Consider the following 22,568-nt stretch of genomic DNA (forward strand, 5'->3'; position numbering starts at 1 on the left):
TTTACTAATGAAGTGTCGCCGCATACTGTGCACTGCTCATTTCATATTCATCTCAAAGCATGTAAAACCTATACCAGGATTGGCGATTTTTTTTACGTACGCGTGCCAAAATTTCCTAAATATTATTTTTTGACTATCTGACGTGCCGGACAATAGGGAAAAATTAAATTGAGTTATTGAGTATTTCTGTATTACTTTGTTTGGTTCTTTACATACAAATTGACGTCAGAATTGCTCCGGTCAGATGATGCATTCTCTCGCTACAGTGGTTTCAAGCATTGGTATATCGATCAAAATCAGTGGTTTGCGTCTTGGCTTCTCCCGCTGCCTGATGAGGTCAGTGCGGTAATATTATGTGTGATGCATAAAACCTAAGACTGACCAATGCAATTTAAATTAAACGTAATGCTTATTCTTGAATAGTATCTGTGTCTGCTATTTTTCTACAATCCGATCTGTCATTTATGGATCGATTGGTAAATATTATTAAAAACCGAAGAAAACACGAATGGCTATGTCGTCATTATTTTTTAATATCAACATCTCTTCAACATACAACATTCGCATGCCATAATGTCGCCATCACTGACCTATACGCTAACATAGATTTGTTGTTTAATTATTCATTGATGTGTGTCACATTGACCTACCCATTAATTTTAGACATACATGTTATGATATCTTGTGTATGAAACAGCGATATGTGTACCCGTGAATATATTATCAGTTATCACAATCTCGAAGATTATCTTTGGATGCATCCATGAAACATAAATAATAGTATGTATGTAGTACCTACATATTATCTAATGAGTGTTTATATTATACGGTCGTAAGGTCGTAACTTTGCGTATGTTATTATGTCACATTGTCATTGCCATGGCCCCCACATACTGAAGTCAATGTAAAATAGTTTTTTTTTTCATTTATTTAAAATAAGTACTTATTTAATAGTCATTTAATAGTTATGTTATCACATTGACAGCCCAGACATTCTTGACAGCTCCCCCCGTTACTTATCGTTTAGGTCAGTGGTCGGCAAACTTATTATTAATAAGAGCCAAATATCAACAGTAGAATGATCGCGATTTCTTTCGAGAGCCAAATTTCTTAAACTGAAATTATATCATATGTAGGTACACGGTTTATTAACTTAATAAACTTAAGTTAAAGATTTAAGTCTTAATTACATATACTCTGAATAAAACTTGATATCATACTTAATAATGATCTTATTTATTGATAAAAATTAAATTGTAAGTAAAGTATCCATAGAATTAAATCATGAAAATGTCTGACAAACACTCAATGTGAATAATGGCCTTGCCTCTCCTTGGAAAGTTTGGGTAAATCAGGTTTGCATGTTGATGTTTTTAATTTAAAGCACGATTCCAGGTTCTCATCAATAAGACGACTTCTCAATTTATTCTTGATTTCCTCTCTTAGAAATCTCTTTACTAACCACAAGACATGCAATATCAACTTTGTTGAAAGATTGTATTCGGTAATTAAACACAGAACTTGATTTTTCTTGACTCTTCTAAAGTTCCTCAATTGCTTTCTTGCATCACCGACAGGATATTTAGTGCTAAATGATGCGTGTTTAGTTGTAAAGTGTCCCTCAAAATTTGACTTCTCGTTATGCGCCAATTGTACCGACAAATAATACAGGTCGGTAGGCCATTTAAGTTTTGAATAAACGTGAAAGTCTCAGTCCATTCAACTTTAAATACACGGTTTTCGTCATCCATTTTTCTTTGCTTCTTCTTTGCAGCCATGTCAAGTAGGGCAGAGGGCATATGTGGCAGAGCCGCACTCAAGGGGGCAAAGATCCGCGGTTTGCCGACCACTGGCTTAGGTTAAGGGCAGTTCGATGCTCTACACCTACAGCAGTGGTCGCCAAACGGTCGTTCGCGAGCTACCGGTAGCTCGCGCAGGATATTTTATCATATTTATAAATTATCCAGCAGTATCATCGAAAATTTTCAAGAAGATGGCCCTTCACCAGAAATGAAATTGATAGAATTTCAATGTGATTTGTCGCATAAGAGTGTTGCCTCAACTGTAGAATCTGTATGACATTTCGTCCCAACAGAAAAGTATCCAATTTTAGTTCGAATTGCGCTCAGAATGAAGGCATTGTTTTGTTCTGCCTACAACGTTTTCCACTATGAAGGTGGTTAAAAGCGCAGACTATAGATGTTAAAAGTAAATATAAAAACGGACTCACAGATGTACATCTTGATAATTGCATTCGGATGGGAGTGACAAGGTACTTACCGAGAATTGAAAAAAATGTGAAGGAGAGTGAATGCCATTCTTTTCACTAATTATTGTTACTTTTACTCACACTTTTTTCAAGAAACTTTTATTTATAAACACATAATTAAAGTACGCATTTTATGTTTTATTGGAAGTCCGATGTCCTAATTTATTTTAAGTAGCTCCCCAGACATTTTCAATTTATGAAAGTAGCTCACATCCTTATTGAGTTTGGAGACCACTGCTCTACAGTCTACAGCAGCGTTTCCCAAATAGTAGTCTGTGGAACCAAGTGTGGTAGCCAAGTAATGTACGACCTCTCGTCATATATTAGATAAATAGCCATTTTTATTAGACTCGGAAAACGGACTAAAAATATAATAAAACTAAATTCTATAATAATATGTGAAGTATATTACTTATCGTAGTATCACATCAAATTGCATCGCACAACCAAATATATTAAAATGTGAATATTCTTGAGTTTTTTTTGCTATCTGAGTAAATTTGTTCTGTGTGTGTAGCTCCTAAGAGGGCCATGGTCATTGCCTACTGTTTTACGTTTAATTTTTATTACCACGTTTTTATTAGCTCGTATTGTTTGTCCAGTACATTTTTTTTCTTGTTTTTCCAATACAAATCTTGCAATCGATTTTTAACTAACTTCCGACTAGCAACACATTTGAAACTTTTAGAATATATCAGAACACGATGGCAATGTATTCTTTTAATTCTTTTAGCCATTTTTAAGCAGAATTGAATTGATTTTCGGTTAATTCTGTTTTGTATAGAAAGTTATTATTATTGGTTGCTAAGGGGGTCCTAGCAACTAAATTATTAATATATACGTGCGTTACTATGGAAATCAATACGAAATGTCAAAATTACATTTCAGTATTCTATATTTATTCAATATTTATATCAAGTACCTACAATAAAAAGTTTTTATTAATACATAGAATTGTCAAGTTTATAATATGATTCCACAGAAAATTTAAAAACGTGGTATATAAAAAGTTCTTTTTATCTTATTATTATCATTTAGGGTTGTGCGTCTTAACTGTGTCAGCCAGAACCTTCAGTCGATAGGACTTATTACTGATTTTGATAAAGTTTTCAAGCTGTGTTTGTTCGTCGAAGCGTAAATCAACGTCATGTATGACAATTTGTCGTCGGCGGGGAAAACATCGACGCATGTCAGTAGATACTCGTTGGTACTATTATATACTGTATATAAGTAGTCTGTAAAAGTGGATTTTTTCTCTAATGTCGCGTTTCCTAATCGAAAGTTGGCTTATGCGTGCGTTTCAATCTGCTTCGTTCTGCGCAGCATTTTTTAGCGGCACAGACGGAATATTCGAAATCGCTCGAATCGAGAAAGAGCATTAATCACTTGCTCATCGTCAGCGTAGATCAGCGTTTCCCAAACTTTCGACATATGTGTAACCCTTCTATAATTTTCGTAACACTGAGTACCCCTCGATATTAAAAAAATGCATATACTTTAATAACAATCAAAATATATTTATTTTTTCTTTTTTAGTATATAAAGAAAATAATAAATGAAAAATATGGTACTGTTCGGTTATACCGGAGGCAGCGGAAAACGCATTTTGAAAATAGTCGATAAACTGGATTATTTGTTAGTTTGGGTTAGTTTAGGTTCGGTTAGGTTGGGTTAGGTTAGGTTAGGTTAGGTTAGGTTTGGTTAGGTTAACCTAACAAATAATCCAGTTTATCGGCTATTTTCAAAATGCGTTTTCCGCTGCCTCCGGTATAACCGAACAGTACCAAAAATATAATACATTTATAATAATAACATTCATTATAATCAATGAGAAGAATGACATTGTTTATGTTGAGAGAGATTATCATAATTTGGTTCCCTGGTTGTTAATTTTAATTTAGATCCAAAAGCCTTTTTTTGCCTTAATGTCTACAAAATGCTGAAAAACTAACACATAGATATGAACATTATATAATTTAGAAAAACACTAACTGAGAGAGCATATCACAACCAATAGAAAAAACCTCTTTAAAAAAAGTAAGCCAACCGGTCGGGAATCGAACCCGGCATCTCCAACGGGTAAACGCCCCAAACTCGTCGCATTCAGCCATTATGCTACGGAAGACATACTAAATGACGACAAATATTTAAGCTATTGGCTATTAAATACCTACCACTCAGCGCTCTTCGAAATCATGTTACTTCGGCAATCGATTTTTGTTTATTAAATCAAAGTAGGTAGTTATTTTACTATTACAACGATTACTAACCGACGTCTAGGAATTACTCCAATATTTTTTAAGCAACTTCTTGTACTTGCTAATAATTTTTAATTAACTATTTCTTTTATTCAAACGAATAATTCACAAGATTTAAGAATATATCATTCTGATTATTGAACATTATATAATTTAGAAAAACACTAACTGAGAGAGCATATCACAACCAATAGAAAAAACCTCTTTGAAAAAAGTATATACATAGATATGAAGTTGGAAAAGGCAAGATGTATTTCAGGACTTTCTCTGTTGAAACTGGATACACATGTTGCATTTGCAACCAGAATGATGTTTAAGTACACTCCTTATATTTATTTTTCAAGAATCCGTCTGAAGCTAATTCCATTAATTGCTCTTCTAGCATGGATGTTGTATTGATGTCGCATTAATGCCTCTGCACCAGGCGCAGCCAAGCCAGGTGCAGCGCGTCCCCCACCGAACTCTTCCCGTACCCCAGGGGGTACGCGTACCACACTTTGGGAAACACTGGGCCGTTGATACTTACTAACACTGATAGCTCCGTCATTCGAATGATACTTATTCTCCACTAGTCAATTCCTCCATAGTCTTTGCAGTCTGCTGCACCAATGGTTACTGGATACTGTTATCAACTTCGTCTAGGCGTTGAAACTATGTCCTACTAAATCGGGATACACTCTTGCACAGGCGACGGGTGGAGGTAGGCTGTGACGATTCGACATAAATGGTGCACACTTATTTGTTTTCATTGTGCTGGATAGTTTTTAAAATTCAATTAAACCCTGCCTAAACGAAACCATAATAGCGATCCGACGACAATAGTGCACACTTTTTCAGTCATTCTTATTTGTTTTCGTTGAATTAAGAATGTGTATATATTACAGGTGGTGTTCGTTAGCTGTCCAAATCATGTCCGATTAAAAAATATACTAATTATTTGACTTACACTATTTGACTATTATCTACTATAGCTTGGATTATGCAGGGTTTTATTGAATTTTAAAAACTAATAAATACTATCTGCACACTGTAGCCTTGGTTCAATGAATATAAATACATTCGCCTGACAAAGTTTAGTATGCACTATTTATGTCAGGTATTATCAGCTTACTTCCACCCTACGCTACTGCTCTCATAAATATCGGTTTTGTATATGTCAAAAGGCATCTGACGAATAATGCAAATTGTTATAACCCTCATTTAAAAGTAGTTGGAGTTCATTTCTAATTTCTAACTTCAAACCTTTGTATTTTTACCACGTTTTTATTAGCTCGTATTCTTGTTTGTCCAGTACATTTTTTTTCTTGTTTGTCCAAGATTTGTATTGGACGATTGAAGGTTTTTAACTAACTTCCCGACAAGCTAGACATTTGAAACTTTTAGAATATATCAGAACACGACGACAGTGTAATTCTTTTAAGCTTTTAGCCGTCTTTAAGCAGAATTGAATTCATTTTCATTTAATTCTGTTTTGTATGTTTCGGGAAAAATTCGTTAAAAGTAATGTTTACTACTCACTATTATTGGTTGCTATGTGGGTCCTAGCAACTAAATTATTAATATATACGTGCGTTACTATGGAAATCAATATGAAATGTCAAAATGACATTTCAGTATTCTATATTTATTCAGTATTTCTATCAAGTACAAAAAAGTATTTATTAATACATAGAATTGTCAAGTTTATATGATTCAACAGAAAATTTAAAAATATGGTACTTATAAAAAGTTCTTTTTATCTTGTAATGATTATATAATAATAACACTAACGATTATTTTTGAAGTAAATAAAAAAAATAGAAAATAAAGAAAAAAAGTTTTCGTTGATAAAATATATTTAATACGTTTTTTTTGGAAAAGGAAACTTTCTTTTACAATATTTTGTGTGAGGACTGTGCGGGGGATGAAAACACGTGTGAGGACACATTTTGGTAGTTTAGGTTTGAAATATACTTAGATAAAAACAAAGTATCCGATGGAAACTAGGAAGTAGTTTTCTGAAAGCAAATTATGATAAAATTTATGTATTTATAAAAAAATTCAATCATAATTTAGTGTTATGCTAATTTATTGGCTAATTTATCAATTCTCGAGAATAAGGTTCAAGGTTCTACTTGTTTACTTTTGCAAAAACAAAAGTATTGATGAAGCAATGTTTTTAAACTGCCTAGTAATTTAAAAATATATGATCTGATGAATGACGAGTTTGGAAGATTGCTGCTTTTGTATAGCAGACAGGCTATAGAAACCACTAGGGATTCCAATCCCGGGATCCCGAACTATTTTCGATACCTATGAATCCCGGGATTGGTAAACATACTTTCGAAACTGTCGGGATTGATTTTTTTATCAATTTTTATGGAAAATAAAATAAAAACGAAAATATAACAGAAAAAATACTATTAATAACATATAACTACATTAGAAATAAACTGAGTTTGAATGAAGTTTGAATTATTATCCATGTGTTGCTAATTCATTTTATTTTTTCATATAAATTAATAAAAATGAGAAAGATTGGAAAAAAACAATGCTTCGCACTTTTAACAAGAGATTCCACCATGATCTCATACGTTTTGCGACAGTTTCATATTTGGCTGACTAATTAGATTTATGAAGCGGAATGATTTACTTTAGATACTATTTTAAATTTCGCGAATCCATTCATTAAGTCTTTACTATCAGAAGCAGCAATCTCATATAATATAATATGTAAACACTAAACAAAATATTGATTCTACGAAATTTTATAAATGAAAATCGTTTAGATTTGTAAATAGTTCAATATAAATTAAAAATTCCGAATTTCACTCAAAAAAAGAACAAAGAAAATTATTATAGTATTTTAAAATACTATTTACTCCATTAAACCTATGTATTTGAGTCGAATACATATTATGTATTTATTTTTGACTGATTTTAACAATGTTACTTGTATATATAACAATTTAAGGTACAAGTCGGTTATGTGGAATACAGCTGCAAACACATTTTGAAAATAGCTGATATACTGGACTATTTGTTAGGTTAACCTAACCTAACCTTAACTAACCCAAACTAACAAATAATCCAGTATATAGGGTATTTTCAAAATGTATTTGCCGCTGTATTCCACATAACCGACCAGAACCCAATTTAATACTAACTATTGAAAAAATGCCAATCCCGGACCAGTCCCAGGATCCCGGGATCGTCAAATTGTAATCTCGAAATCCCAGGATCAAGATTTTTCCTCGGGATTGGATTCCCTAGAAACCACTATATAAACTGATATTGATCTAGGTACCACACTATCGTATTGTCATTCATCAAGTTTAACAAATATTTAGGCGTTGCAAATTAAATAACAACACTCGTCTTTCACCATCACAAAAACTGATGGACAACCCATTCGTCCCGAAACTATTAATTCTCCTACTGCGCAACGGTATTGGGAGACTACGCCTCAGTTTAACTTGCAGTGGTCTTCTTCAACCCTTTTTAGTTGGAGGAAGTTGGCATTTTGTAAATTCTCGGCGAATCCTTCCCTGATGTAGTGGCGAAGGGTGGAGGTGGGCTGTGGAAATCCGACATAAATAGTGCACGCTGAGCTTTGTCTGTCGTACTTATTTGTTTTCATTGAACTAAGAATGCGAAATGCAGACAATATTAGTTAGTTTTTAAAATTCAATTCAACACTGCCTAAGGTAAACCATAATAGTAGAGGTAGGCTATGGAGCATGGCCCCCACATCCTGAAGCGGGCCCCTAGGTCAGGATCTTTGCCCTCCATACCTATCGCTAAGGTTAAGGCAGTCTGATGCTCTACTGTGGCAATTTCCAAAAGGTGTTCGAGATCAAATAAAATTCAGTGTATTTTTAGCGATCTTTAAACACATCGAGTTATGGAGTTGTCGAGTGTCAACACATAATAACCAAAAATTGCATCACACAACCATTATATTTTAAAATAGGAAATAAAAAAATAATAAAATATTCAAAGTAAAATACTGCCGCAGGCAACTTCTTTTTACTATTTGAACAAAATTTAAGATGTGTGTTTATCTCATTTATCTGGTCGACCCGCCACGCTGGGCCCCCCCTGAGCCCGGGGCCCTAGGCTAGAGCCCTATCAGCCCCCTCCTTGTAGAGATCCGACAAAAATAATGCACAGTTTGTCAGTCATGCTTATTTGTTTACATTGAACTATATTTTGGTTTTTCAAATCAATGCCTGTGTATATAATAGTCTTCATAATGTCTTTTTTTATAATTTTCAGGTGATAAATCACAAAAATCAAGATGGATTCAAACATGCTCGCGTCGGCGGGGCAGGCGGACGCGGGTGGCGGTGGAAATCTTCGAGCGCTTCTGCGGTGCCAGCACCATGAAACAAATCTTAGGTCTTTACAGGGAAATATGCAATGTTGTCAAAATAAAACCTTCCGTTATATCAGAATTCTACCCAGCACTCAAGGTATGCCAATAATTTCATTACTTACTATTACTTAATGTAAGAGAAATCCAAAAATGATATGTAGCGGAATATGGAATGGAACATCATGTCAGAATACCACAAATGAAAGCAATAGATAAGGAAGAAGGAGTATGCTATGTGTTGAGGTTGTCAAGCAGATAAAATAGTGGTGGACTGGACATGTGGTTCGGTGAGCGGACAACTGCTGGTGACCAATGTGCAGGTAAACCGTAAAACCTGCTGAATAGATGAACTCATAGAGTTTAGTAGGGCAGTAAAAAAACTATTGACCGAGAAGAGTGGAAGGAACTAGAGAAAGCGTTCATCCAGCAGTGGATCGACCCCGGCTGATGATGATGACTTATAATGATAAAAAATAAATACTGAGACTGAGACTGAGGATCCTTGATGGAATTTGACTCTAAATTATAATTGATTTAAGTCTTTGAATGCACATTCATCAATGACAAATTTACAACCATGGCCCCCACAAGGGGGGGATTGCCTGGGCTCTAGTCTGGGGGCCCGGCGTGGTGGGTTGACCGGATAAGTGAGATAAACACAGATCATAAATTAGCTTTAATAGTATAAAAAGTCTTCTTGGCCATTAACATTTTAAATTATATGATTGTGCAATGTATTTTTTTATTATCGTGTGTCTATACTTGACAACTCCATAATTGAAGTGGATGTATTAAAAATCGCTAATAATATACTGTAGGGTATACAGTAACACATTTCATGCTGGCCAGTTAATTATTACAATACGGTCACTGCTAAAGACACGCCTGACGTGTATCAATTAACATGATAATTAAATGTGGTAATTAACTTGTCAGCAGTGAAAGTATTAGTTCTAATGGCCAAGTAGCGCGTCTTTTAGCGGGGAAAGACTTAATTTAGCCCAAAACACAATTGTATTGTGTCACTGTTTTTAACCTTAGCGATGGGTAGGAGGCCCGCCAAAGATGCTAGCCTGAGGGCCCGCTTCAGGATGTGGGGGCCATGTGTACAACTGTCACAAAATATAGTTACTGAATGTTTTTGGTCATGCACCAGGTTTCCGAACAATACAATATAGATAACTGGTATATTAGTGTACAAGATGCATTTCAAGTGTCAGTGCAATGCCTTGGAATGTATTCTACTAAAAATACGTTGATTTAATTTTTTCTGTTTCTCTGTTTCAGTCAAGACTCATAAAGTCATGGAAGGCACAAGCTATTTTCCGAAAATTAGATATGAAATATAATTCCAAGATATACAATCAAGGAAAGGTGTGTCCGAACACGAGGGTTCTTATAATTGGTGCTGGCCCCTGCGGTATGCGAGCCGCCATAGACGCTCAGCTTCTAGGCACAAAAGTGGTATGTATCCTGTTATTTCTTAAAACCTTTCCAGACAGAGGTGATGTTGGATTCGGGGCGGTAGAAACAGAATAGGCCAGTAGAGTCGATATCGATGTCTGCCTACATTAGCGCAACACATAGATTCAGGATGTTTGAATAGCTGATATGAGTCTCTACTTTTATATCTGCTTTGTAATACAAATTTTAAACTTTAAAGAAAACCTTTTTCTATAGTGGCATATATATATAGAAAATGAAAAAATTTGTTATGGAGGCCAATGATTAAATTTATTTCACCTTTCAAATTCATTTTAAGTAAATTTTACACTGTTGTCGACTGCATCTGTTGGAAATTGTACAAGTTTTAACACAATCGAGCCCATATACGGAAAACGAGCGTTATCATTATGTTCAGAGATATTGGCAGTTAAACATTTTAGTTACGAATAAACAGCGTGCAACGCGTGGTCAGTTTGCACTGTCTACTCCTACCTCTTGTTAGAATATCAAAGTAATATTTGGTGAGTGCATGCATAGGTGTATGCTGCGTAATTTAAACCGATTTACCAGAAAACAGCATTATCATGATAACGCTCGTTTTCCGGATATGGGCTCAATTTTAGATTCAAATCTCATAAATTGTGCAGATATTCAGTTCCTGACTGCACATTGTAAATTCGCCAATGAAATGAATTCAGATTGAGAATAAAGTCCAGGTTACACGTGTGGCTTATCACAGCAGAATATTGATCATTTGGTACAAATGGGAATTCCCTATCCAAGCTTCGTGAAGTCAATACCTACCAGCGCCGGCGGCTCAGCACGTCATTACAATAAACAACTTCTTTTGTAGTTTATGAATGCCATGCTTGTTTCGGGGATTTTTACGACGGTTTTCAGATTTTTTATGTTCTATGCTTAAATAAAACGTGGCGCATAACGATATAACGAGTAGGTAATGCTTATAGCGAGCAAATTCAGTCAGTCCCATCTTGCTCATAATAACCAAGTTCGACTGTACATTAATTAATATGAACGAAATATGCAATTGAAAATCTTCATTTACCGCTAACAGGTTACCGCATTGCATTACAAGTTGAGCATTAACCAGCACTACCATCGGAACTTGCAATTTAGTGCCTCAATAAAAAAATTTAAAGCGCCGGCTAGACGCTCATACTTTACGACAAGCTTACCTGTGCAAACCGGTTTGCATCGGGAAACCCGTGCGTATGGACGGGAAAATGGAAGCGCGCAAACCGAAAAGCGCTGTAAAAGTCTATACCGCGCAGGCAAGTCATTGCACCACGCAGGCAAGTCCCTGCCTTCTAGCCGGCGCTTTAGTAGATCAAATTATTCTCATCAGTCCATAGTTGAGGCATGGCACTTACAAAAGGAATTAAGTGGCAAAAGAAAAAATGTTTTTTTAACCAGAATAGGATATTAGGGGTAATTTCAATATGCCGGTCTAGATACTCTAGATTTCTGTTAAAATATTATGTAATTTCTAGCAAGTGATTCCAAGTAGTAAATGCAAATTTCGTTGCATTACATAGTCCATTTTAATAATAATATTTTTAATTGTTTTTTTTTAAATTCTGTAAAATAAAAAATAAACAAAATATTACTGCTTCGCTGTATACAAAATTAGATAAAGTCGACTAGATTGCAACTGTTTTATTTAATAGTGACTCATGATTAACATTTTGGCACATCGCCCTTTTGTATGTTCCAGGCCTCAATTAATTTTGACCAAGAGTAATTTATAGACACTTGAAATTACTCACAACATATTGCGAGAAATGTTATAATTCATAAACTTTGTTGCTTGTTGTGGGTTTTGGTTAAGTATCATCTACTTTGATATTGGTATTGAATATGAATGTAGTGATTGGTAGTGCGCCTGTCTCTGAAACCATTGGTCCAGGCGGGCCGGCTCGAATCCTGTTTCAGATAAGGATTATAATATGTGATCTTTCGATGTATGTATGATTCAGAGCAGGACATGGACCCACTGTCTAATTTCTAGGAGCGAATATGGTATTTTTATTGAATAGAGTTAGATCTCTTCTCCATTTGTTCGTGTATTTCTTTTTTTCTCTACATTTGGTGTGTGGCAGATTTAGTCTTGGATAGTTGATGTAAGGCGATTCAACTAAACGTAAAAATGTATTTAACTAGAATCTTTAAAATAAAAGACAATAAAGTAAGTATTACTTTATCCACATAATTTAATAAAGATCAGGACCGGTTTTGTCCTTTCAAATGACATTTTCAACTGATCATCTTCTGGTTCTTATCCTGCCATGACATAAAGGTCAGCCACCATCAGGGTGATTTTTGATTTATCATCTTCTACCCAGAATAATATGGTAGAGCTGCACTCGTGCCAATTACAGAGGTTCTTAAGCCATGAAATGCGGTGTTGTCCTCTGCTATACTTACTATTGATCTTTCTTTGGATGACAATTTGGGGAATGCTGTACTTTTGTCGTCTCATAATGTGGCTGAGGTACTGTAGTTTTTTCGTTTTGATACCACACAGAATTTCTCAATTTTTTCCCATTTGGTTAACATTTGTCACCCGGTCAGTCCAAGTAATTTTGAGGATGCGTATATATAGCCGCACCTCGAAAACCTCAATTCTCCGATCAACTAATCAAAATAATATAATTCATCAGTCGACAATGTTCACTGGAGTGGATGAAACCTGTTGTGGTTTTTATTATATTATGTGATTCGACGTCGGCTTAGTGCACAAAATCGTTAACTAACAAAATGATAATATTATTATAAAACTCTCTTTCACTACAGCATTTAATCTGTACATAATTTTATGCTAAGTGACTTCTTTCACTCGTGGATTGCTTTGGAGAATAATTCCTACTGAAAACTTAAGTTTAACCAAAATGTCATTTAGCGATTTCTTGCAATGTACCAACAATATTGTCTTTTATTAAATTAATGTTTACCCACCAAGATTCGACAGTTAACACCACTGGTATAATTAACTGAAATGGTATTTTTTTTTCCAGGTCGTAATAGAAAAACGAGACAGGATGTCCAGAAACAACGTGCTGCATTTATGGCCCTTTGTCATTGAAGACTTAAGAAATATAGGTGCAAAAAAGTTTTTAGGAAAATTTTGTGCGGGCTCAATTGATCACATAAGCATCCGACAATTACAACACATTTTACTTAAAGTGGCGCTACTCTTAGGTGTAGAGTTCCATGAAGGAGTTAGCTTCGAAAATTTGATTGAACCTTTAGAAAATGAAAGTAAGTGTTTCTTTGATATTATGCCTATTTAATATTATATTATATCTATTATTATTAAAAAAATCACTGCTGAACTTTTAATTATCACTTTTAAATAACACGTTAATTACATCTAAATGCCAACTACTCAAAACACGCCAGTTTGGCCGGTCAGCCGGTGTTATCACTAAATGAGTGGTCCTACAATGTGGTGTAGACCCTAGCTACCTCCAACATTGCTTTCTGCCATCTTACTTTCTAGGATGTCTTTTTACTCCCTCCAGCCACCACTGTAATCGTGGTCTCTCAAAATGATGTTGTTTCTCTGGCTTTGTCGATAGAAAGCACACTATAATACCACATATTGCTAAATTTGATTTGAATGTTGTTCCAGAAAATGGATGGAAGGCGGCGGTGACACCTGTAGACCATCCTGTTAGCCATTATGAATTCGATGTTTTAATTGGAGCCGATGGCAAGCGGAACACATTGCCAGGTTTCAAGAGAAAGGAGTTTAGGGGCAGATTAGCTATTGCCATCACTGCCAATTTTATCAATAGACATTCGAAAGAAGAAGCAAGTGTGAGTATATGACTTTACATCTTTTAAAATTATCGTATTGAACAATCATATTAATATAAATACATTAGAAAAGCTTTAGAAATATACCTATTAGAAAATTTCTAGAATAGATACTTTTATTTTATAGTGTCACTTTAAAAAGAACTCGTGTAGTATAGTTATTAGATCCAATAACATCTGTAACATAACGTCGCTAATTTTCTACAAACATGCATCTCAATTTTTGTCAGTTTTGAGTTATTTGATGCAATGAATTCGGAATTTGAATACGCACATATTCCACTAACACGTATTTCTCAAAACATACTTTATAACATAATAGATTTAAGCTATGTTTTCAGAATTTTTATTTTCGACTTTTTTTTTGTGACCGCTCATTTAAAAATACCTATTTTCTGATATTTTAAAAATACCTATTCTCTGATATAACGAGTAACGCTTATAACGAGCAAATTCAGTCGGTCCCATCTTCCTCGTGATAACCAAGTTCGACTAACAAGTCTACATAATAAATATGATTACAATCTGACAAAAATGTGTATTAATATGTAACTTCACACAATATGTATATATCTAATTCTATATCCTCCAAAACCTGACAAAACCATACAGAAGTGTTTACATATAAACTTGGTGACTTAAAGAAAGTGATACATTAAAAAGATATAAACCAATACTGATATGACCAATTTTAATGTGTTTATCTTTATTGCAATTAAGCATTAATTTGTTAGTAAAAACGGACATAATGTTTTAATTTTAAATATGATATGGTACTACAATGAAACAAACATTGAGACACAAAAACGTCATTTACGTTGAATTGTGGAGTTTTCAGTTTTTGGAAATAAGAGACTAATATTAATGTAAAAATTCTGTGATGTGACAAGATCAAAAAAGGATGATGCATAAAATTTATAAATAAGTTAAACTAATATCTGCACTGCAATTTGAATGACCTCATATCAGGGGAACTAATTGAGCGAAAGGAAAAGGGCGTAAAGTGTTTAAAATCCAAAAATTAATCAATCATTAATCAAGAACCATAATACAAATATCGATCGTCCAGCTCATTAGTCAGACAAGTCCAAATAACTAGTTTTGAGATAATAGCAAAAGCAATATTCTAATGGTCACCAAAAAATCAAATATTATTGATTTATGCCCGAATTTTATATATTTTATCAACAGGTGTTTAAAGTTTAGGTACTTTTAGAGACATTTGAAGAGGACATTTAGAAATATTCTTTTAATGAACCAGACAACATCAACATTTTGTTTAATTCTTTAAAAGTTCAGCATTAGCATTTTTTTGGTGGCATTTTGGAGATATCTGAGTACTGAACCAGGTACAGTGTAAAATTTTACACAAAACTGCATATTTAACTCAAATTTCATTTTTTTGGAGTTGCCTGACTAATGAACTGGACGACCGATATATGCACAAATCAGAAGAAGGAGGAACTAGATTCCACATACTTAAACATTGGATTTCATATCCAAAAATCAATCTTCTTTTCGCTCTCCTGAAAAGTAGCAATTTTAGACTTTATGCCTTCTTCCTTTCGCACACAGAATTATTGTGATGATTGTGCAAACATGTGACTAATTATTCTAAATCTATTTTTGTTCAGGTACAAGAAATTAGCGGCACTGCGTTTATCTTTAATCAGCAATTTTTTAAAGATTTGAAGAAGGAATTCTCAATTGATTTAGAAAACATAGTTTACTACAAAGATGACACGCACTACTTTGTCATGACGGCCAAAAAACAGAGTCTAATCGAAAGAAATGTTCTGTTGCAGGTAAAAATTCTTCTTCTTTCTGTTGTTTGTTCACTACTATGTTATTTGTTTTGCGTTTGTGCGTATTTATCATATTTTGCTGAATTTGACGCTGTCATTGGTTGCACTGTGACGATGTTTTGCAATACTGAGAATTAGTTATGAATATATATAGACCATAAAAATTAAGCTTTATAATAATAGAATTATCTTTTCAAGTGATACAGCGTTTACTTAGTGGTAATTCATGATAATTTTATAAAATTTATATACTACTATCACTCGGTATTATATTTATCACATTTCAATAATATTTAATACAACACCTGTTTTGTTCACATTTTTTTGACAAACTGTGATTGAATCACGTCATATTAAATAATTTTTATAATACGTGATGAATACCAAGTGATATAAAATTAGAATTGGTACATGTTAAAAAGACTAGCGCACAGGTAAAGCGACTTGCCGCGAACCTCTGTAATTATATACCGAATCGTCCTAAAACGCATTGTCTGTGATGTGGCCACGTTGACGTGACCCATAACACGTGACGTGACGTGACATAACACGCATGCTCTGTGATGTAGTCACGTGACAGTGACAGCTTTCGCGCCAAATCGTAATTGATATTTTTTATCTTTATGAGTGTCCTGTGTTCCAGGAGTAAAGCTACGCTATAAAATTTTCATTTCATTTTGAACTGAGAAATAATCTTTTAGCTAATTTATTTTTAACCAAATTATTAACCAGGTATTCGCCGGAGGTTCGTCTTTCTACTTGAAATTTTAATAAATGGCTTAATAAACAATACTTGCACTGTCAATAGGTACTTACCTAATAAGTGTAGAGAACATGATTATTCTATTGCTTTAAATTATAATTATCTAGCTTAAATAATACGGATCATGTTCGATATGTAGATATGCAATTATTGAAGAGCTAACTGCTGCGTAAAAAAAAAAATTATAAGTGGGAGGTTAGTAATTATTCACGTTGTCCAAACTGTTAAGATTTTATTTTTTATTGAAAATTTGCAGTATTTCTAGTGTACTATAACCTTTTTACTACTATAATAAAATTAATATCGTACTATAAAATAGTTTAATGAAATAATATTTAATATTATTATGTAGGATGATAGTACGGTTGGCAGCACTGAGATGGCACTGATGTATGACAGATCTATTTGTTGCACTGCGCATGCGCGAGATCGCAGTACGAGTCCGCTTCGTTTATCATTGCAGCGATTAGAAAGCGTTAGTCTATTTAACATGAACCTTAGAATTATCTTTGATAGTCCTCGAATAGTGTACTGCAGTACTATTTTTTGTTAGTCAGGTATAAACAGAACAGGATAGATTGTAAAGAATTAAATACGTGATAGGCTATTTACAATATTTCAATATCAAAATTTCAAGAATTTGACAGATTATAGCAGATTACAAAAAACCGCATAAATTTTTATTTAGCTGTTATTAACTCGAGAAATATTGCGCTAGCGTGTTTTCCTTTTTAGCGTTTCCATTTCAATTGCTACTATCTGATGATCACCATTGCGCTATAGCTATACTATAAAATATCACTCAATTAATACCTTCACGAGATAATTTTTTAAATCATTGTCATTTTTTAAATTTATATTTTTATTTTGTTCATAATTTCAATTCGGACATATTAATTTTTTAGAATATATTCATAAATATTCTTGATTGCTTTTATGTTTTAGATATGTAATGGTATACCCAAATAAATAATATATTGTTAATATATGTGCTATAAATTTTATATTGTTAAAAAAAAATATATTGCGATAGTACATAATATTTGATATTATTTTGTTGTGATTTGTGACTATACGGAGTACTTGATGTTCAGATGATTTTGTGTGTTCGCCTGATTACCAGGATTATCCAGAAACAGCCAAATTGCTATCGCGGGAGAACATCAACTACACGGCGCTGAGGGCGTACGCACTGGATGCCGCCGGATACTCCACGGACTTCGGTTTACCAGATTTAGAATTCGCCGTGAACCATTATGGCCAACCTGATGTGGCCGTGTTTGACTTCACATCGATGTTTGCCGCCGAGAACGCCAGCAAAGTCCTGGAGAAGAACAACCATAAATTGTTGGTATGCCTGGTTGGGGACAGTTTATTGGAGCCATTCTGGCCGACAGGTTCTGGTTGCGCCAGAGGATTTCTGTCTTCGTTGGATGCTTGCTGGGCCATTCGGTCCTGGGGGATGGGTCTCCATCCTTTGGCGGTACTTGCTGAAAGAGAATCTATCTACAGGATTCTTGGTAAATATATCTTACTAATGATAAATTAAAGATAATAGAACATTAAAATGATTAACAGTACAAAAGATTTGCTGGAGAAAACAATATTTTAATATCAGGACTTTTAACCATATCTTTGTGTACTCTATGATTGCTGCATTATGAAGGAATAAATAAAAAGAAGTGTCTTGGTGTAACTCTAATTATTTAAGATTCTAAAAAAGACACTCCGATCTGTATTATACTTATACAATATTATTTGTGATGAAACAATGTCGCTAATACTGTAATATTTTTTTGTAATGTCTAACTAGGTATGTATGTAAGGTGTAGGTATGTAACTAGGTAATAGTTTCTTGAATAGGCTTGTGAATCTTTCTGCACTTTGAATAACCAGATACTTATTTAATGGCCTAGTTTTTTGAAGGTTAAGATAATATTGGCATATAAAATATTTTATACTTATAAATATGAATGTTTTGAAATTGTTTGACAAATTCAAAAGGATGTATTTCTCATGAGTTCATTCATGTGGGGATTGTTCCCCAGATGATTCCACCATCTGACAGTATCCTCAACGGCGTGGCGTGCCTCCACCCTTTTTTTGCATGCTTTGTGCCAGTTGGAAACCCGTGGCATTCTTCATTTGGTCTGTCCATCTTCACTGCAATACACAAAATCAACTGTCCATGTCATCCCATGTTAATTTAAGATGTTTTTGCTACATGTTAAGGACTTATTAGCAATGTTATATTGTTTCAGCTCAAACCACTCCTCAAAACTTGAATCCAGACTTGGTGCATTATACAGTCGATCCGACCACTAGATATCTAGCGTTGAACAAGGCAGCTGTAGGAATTCATCAAATTTTATATCTTTACCATACTGATAATCCAAGTGTCTTCAAAAATGTTGACCAAATTGAATTGGTACCACAAATTCCAGCCAAAAAGAGGAAGAGAGGTAATCTATTAAACTATTTTGTTATTCTTTTATTTTCAATTAAGCCTATTTTATAATTATTTGGACAAATAAAAATTTCCTTAAGCGTCAATTACATTGAGCTACTTTACGAGCTGTTTGTTGGCGAATATAAAAGCGGGCGATTCAGCTACTGCGATTGTGATGATGACACACAAAACTTTCCATTCGCTGAGAAGCCGCAAGCCAGCGACTATTTTAACAGAACGTAGTTCGTTTTTTTACCGGGAGGTTGCTACTACGCTCGGCGTGTAGCGTGTAAAGTTGACCGGCTTTCAACTTTTCTCTGTAGATTGTTTACAATCTGCTTGTTAGCTTGTTCAATGATTACACTGGGCGACTTTCCGGGTAGATTGTAAATTCGCCAACAAACAGCTCGTAAAGTAGCTCAATGTAATTGACGCATTAGCAGCATTTCATGTAGGCTGTGATTTAAGACCTTGGATCGAAACTGGCGGTGATCTACCACAGTCTTCCATTGTTATTCTTCAACTTGAATATATTATATTTGGCTGAGGACAATTAAACAACAACGCTAACTTTTCCATTTGTCATGAAAATTATTAGTTTTCGTCATCTTTTGGATACTCATTGCAATCATCTTCATGCTACTACTGTACAAAGGGCCTCATGCGTCGCAGAGAAAACTACGCCTCAGTTTAAAGCGTAAGGATACACATGTTTTCTTTTTCTCACTCCTGCGATAGGCCGTGAGTGATGCAATGCGAATCATCTTCGTCATAGTTAATTTGACTTTGTTAATGACTTTCACAGAAGCTGCTAATAAAAATTGGAATGGTTAATGCTTCTCTTTCAAAATCATATATTATGTATTACAATCGACGTTCTCACAATTCAATTGTGAATCCATCCTACGATCAAAGCGTTCGATATTCTTGTCCTATAATGCCCATACGTTTAATTTGTCCAGTAGAAATTGCTCTTTTATGATAATGGTTTTTACATACAATTTCATCCAATTCACATTGGTTCACGTTTCCTATAATAAACATACCATAACCCTCTGGCGAAGACTGTATTGGTGGGAGGTAAATGATATGTAACCGAAAAGAACAGTAGGTACACACATGGACAATCAAGTTATAGGTACTTATGAAATATACGAACATAAGATTTTGAAACCTGTTTTAAACAAATAATTACATAAACCTAAAATCAAATCATGGGTTGCTTTGAAAAAACAAAAAACAACTAAAACAAACCAAAAACAACAACAACAAACAAAAACTATCTCTTGAGTGCATTCATTACACACTCTTTAGATTTTCTCTTTGCAAACGTTTACTGTGCTTTTTAAAATAATTCAAAAAATAATTCTGAATGTTTTTTTTTGTTTTCCAACAGACAACATCACTGTTTTTAATTCCATGGAAAAATTTTTAGCACTCTTATTATGTTTGCTCATGTTCTGCCTAATTTAAATATGGACAAATAAATCAATTGGCATTATTTATGGCACTGATTGCATAGTGTGGTTTTTGTCAATTGTAATAATTAACTTATTTCTTCGCAAATTAAAGTAAACGTTCAATATTCGCTTACTATTGATTCTTTGCCACTTTCGTAATAAAACTAACCGAAATGTAGCACTATTGCTTCAATTACAGTATATTATGTATATAGCTCTGCGGATTTCAAGAAACTTCTTAGGTGTGTTTCTTTCTTCTCTGATAATGTGATTCTAATTAGTAAATATTTTTTTTGTTCTAGAAACCTTGGTACATCACGATACCTTGTTGTCATGGTTCAAAAAGCAGTTAGTTCTATTCAATACCATCAAAGTGGAGAACTTGACAACTTCCTTCAAGGATGGACTGGTTTTGTGTGCGGTGCTTCACATTTACAGGCCGGATTTGATAGATTTTTCAATTATCGACTTCACAAATCCTGTACAAAATAACGAAATTGCTTTTCAACTATTGAAGCAATTAGGTAAGCTATTGTGAATAATTACAAATCAAATAATCATTCATGTTGATATTTGTAGAGGTTTTACCCAACTCTACAACTGACTCTTTGTCTATGCTCATTTTTAAAGCATAGACAAAAACCAGACGGAAACGTCAGTTGACAAGAGAGTTCAATATAGATAGACATTACGAGTCACACGTCCGTTCCTAAAATGTCAAGTTAAAAGTATTAACCTGTACACGTACATCGTAGATTAATATACCTTTGTATATCCTACCGTGTAATATCACCAGAAGTGTAATTGTGCTTTATACGAAATACAAAATGATAAAAATGCTCATGCGCGTTTCCTTTTGTAAAGGCCCATATAATATCACATCTAAACGCAACCTGTCTGAACATATTATATTAGCGGGGTAGTTGACTCAACACAACAACTACACCCAAAATATATTGTTCACGTTTTAGTCGATTGAGATTGGAAGTTTGCGTCGGTTAGATCATTATCACTGTATGAATAATAAAGCATGGCAAAGATAGTAATTTGTTAGCCAGACGAAGCTACCGATGATTGCAGTATAGAAATGGAAAGTGACGGACAGTAATCAGTGCGGCTTCTTTCCTCCTCAATAGCGTGTAGGCGCGCGGGACAGTCGGGATCGGTGACCAAGTGGCCGTTTGGCTTCTTGTAGCGCGTGCACGCAGGGCACTTGCCCGGTTCGTCAGCGGTGGGGCAGTCTGCTCTGTCATGCCCTTCTTTAGTGCAGTGGCCGCACGTTGTAACCTTAGCGTTGCAACCCTTCGCCATGTGTCCGTATAAGTGGCACTTTGCACACTTGACAACTCCGCAAAAATCACGCACAGGGAACGAATTCCACCCCATGAAAAGTCTGCCATCATTAAGCAGCGCCTCTCGAGCCTTTCCCGGGATAAACATTATCATATGACAACGTTCGGTCTTCGGTCCCGCCTTGGGGCTCAGTTTGGTTCCAGCGTAACCCTCAGATGCAAGGCCAGACGCCTCCTGGGTATTGTTTATGATTGCCTCCTTGAGCTGCTCTTCTGTCGTCTCAATGGGTACATTAAAAATTATGACACGGGGAAGCTCTCTCCCCGCGACTTGGGCCTTTAAGCCGGCCTCAGTCAGCCCAGGGGCAGCCATGAGCCACTTAGCCTCGTTGTCACTTTTGGGATGCACGATGATCCCGCCTCCCCGGATCTTGCGTACCCCGGTAATGTGCACTCCTAAAGTTTCAGGCACTATAGTTTTCATGACCGCTTCCTTTGTGGCAGTCGATTCTTGACCCTCCTTAGTCGGATAAAACATCACCCCCGGCCTGGCGACAGTTTCCGGAGGAACTGGTGGCCATTCGGAGACTCTAGTTGATTGAGCCTCTCTACGGGTTACGTCACTCCAA

At 34.8% G+C, this 22,568-nt stretch overlaps 1 protein-coding gene across 4 annotated transcripts in view; it reads left to right on the top strand.

The window, feature by feature from the left end:
* The window catches only part of Mical (Molecule interacting with CasL), a 193,047-nt gene that overhangs the window by 142,072 nt on the left and 28,407 nt on the right, over positions 1 to 22,568 (top strand). For all 4 annotated transcript variants that reach the window (XR_015069494.1, XM_085940893.1, XM_085940898.1 and 1 more), the window contains exons 3-10: positions 8,785 to 8,981; positions 10,172 to 10,348; positions 13,366 to 13,609; positions 13,983 to 14,170; positions 15,805 to 15,975; positions 17,862 to 18,258; positions 19,000 to 19,200; positions 20,950 to 21,171. Coding sequence is in view for 3 of the 4 variants with exons in the window: in XM_085940893.1 (XP_085797019.1) it covers positions 8,892 to 8,981; positions 10,172 to 10,348; positions 13,366 to 13,609; positions 13,983 to 14,170; positions 15,805 to 15,975; positions 17,862 to 18,258; positions 19,000 to 19,200; positions 20,950 to 21,171 (1,690 nt within the window). In the remaining variant the exon portion in view is untranslated. The remainder of the gene's footprint in view (positions 1 to 8,784; positions 8,982 to 10,171; positions 10,349 to 13,365; positions 13,610 to 13,982; positions 14,171 to 15,804; positions 15,976 to 17,861; positions 18,259 to 18,999; positions 19,201 to 20,949; positions 21,172 to 22,568) is intronic.

The sequence above is a fragment of the Rhyacophila brunnea genome, unplaced genomic scaffold (genome assembly GCF_057557595.1).
Source record: "Rhyacophila brunnea isolate RB1 unplaced genomic scaffold, BYU_Rbru_1.0 scaffold_1, whole genome shotgun sequence".
Classification (NCBI taxonomy): domain Eukaryota; kingdom Metazoa; phylum Arthropoda; class Insecta; order Trichoptera; family Rhyacophilidae; genus Rhyacophila; species Rhyacophila brunnea.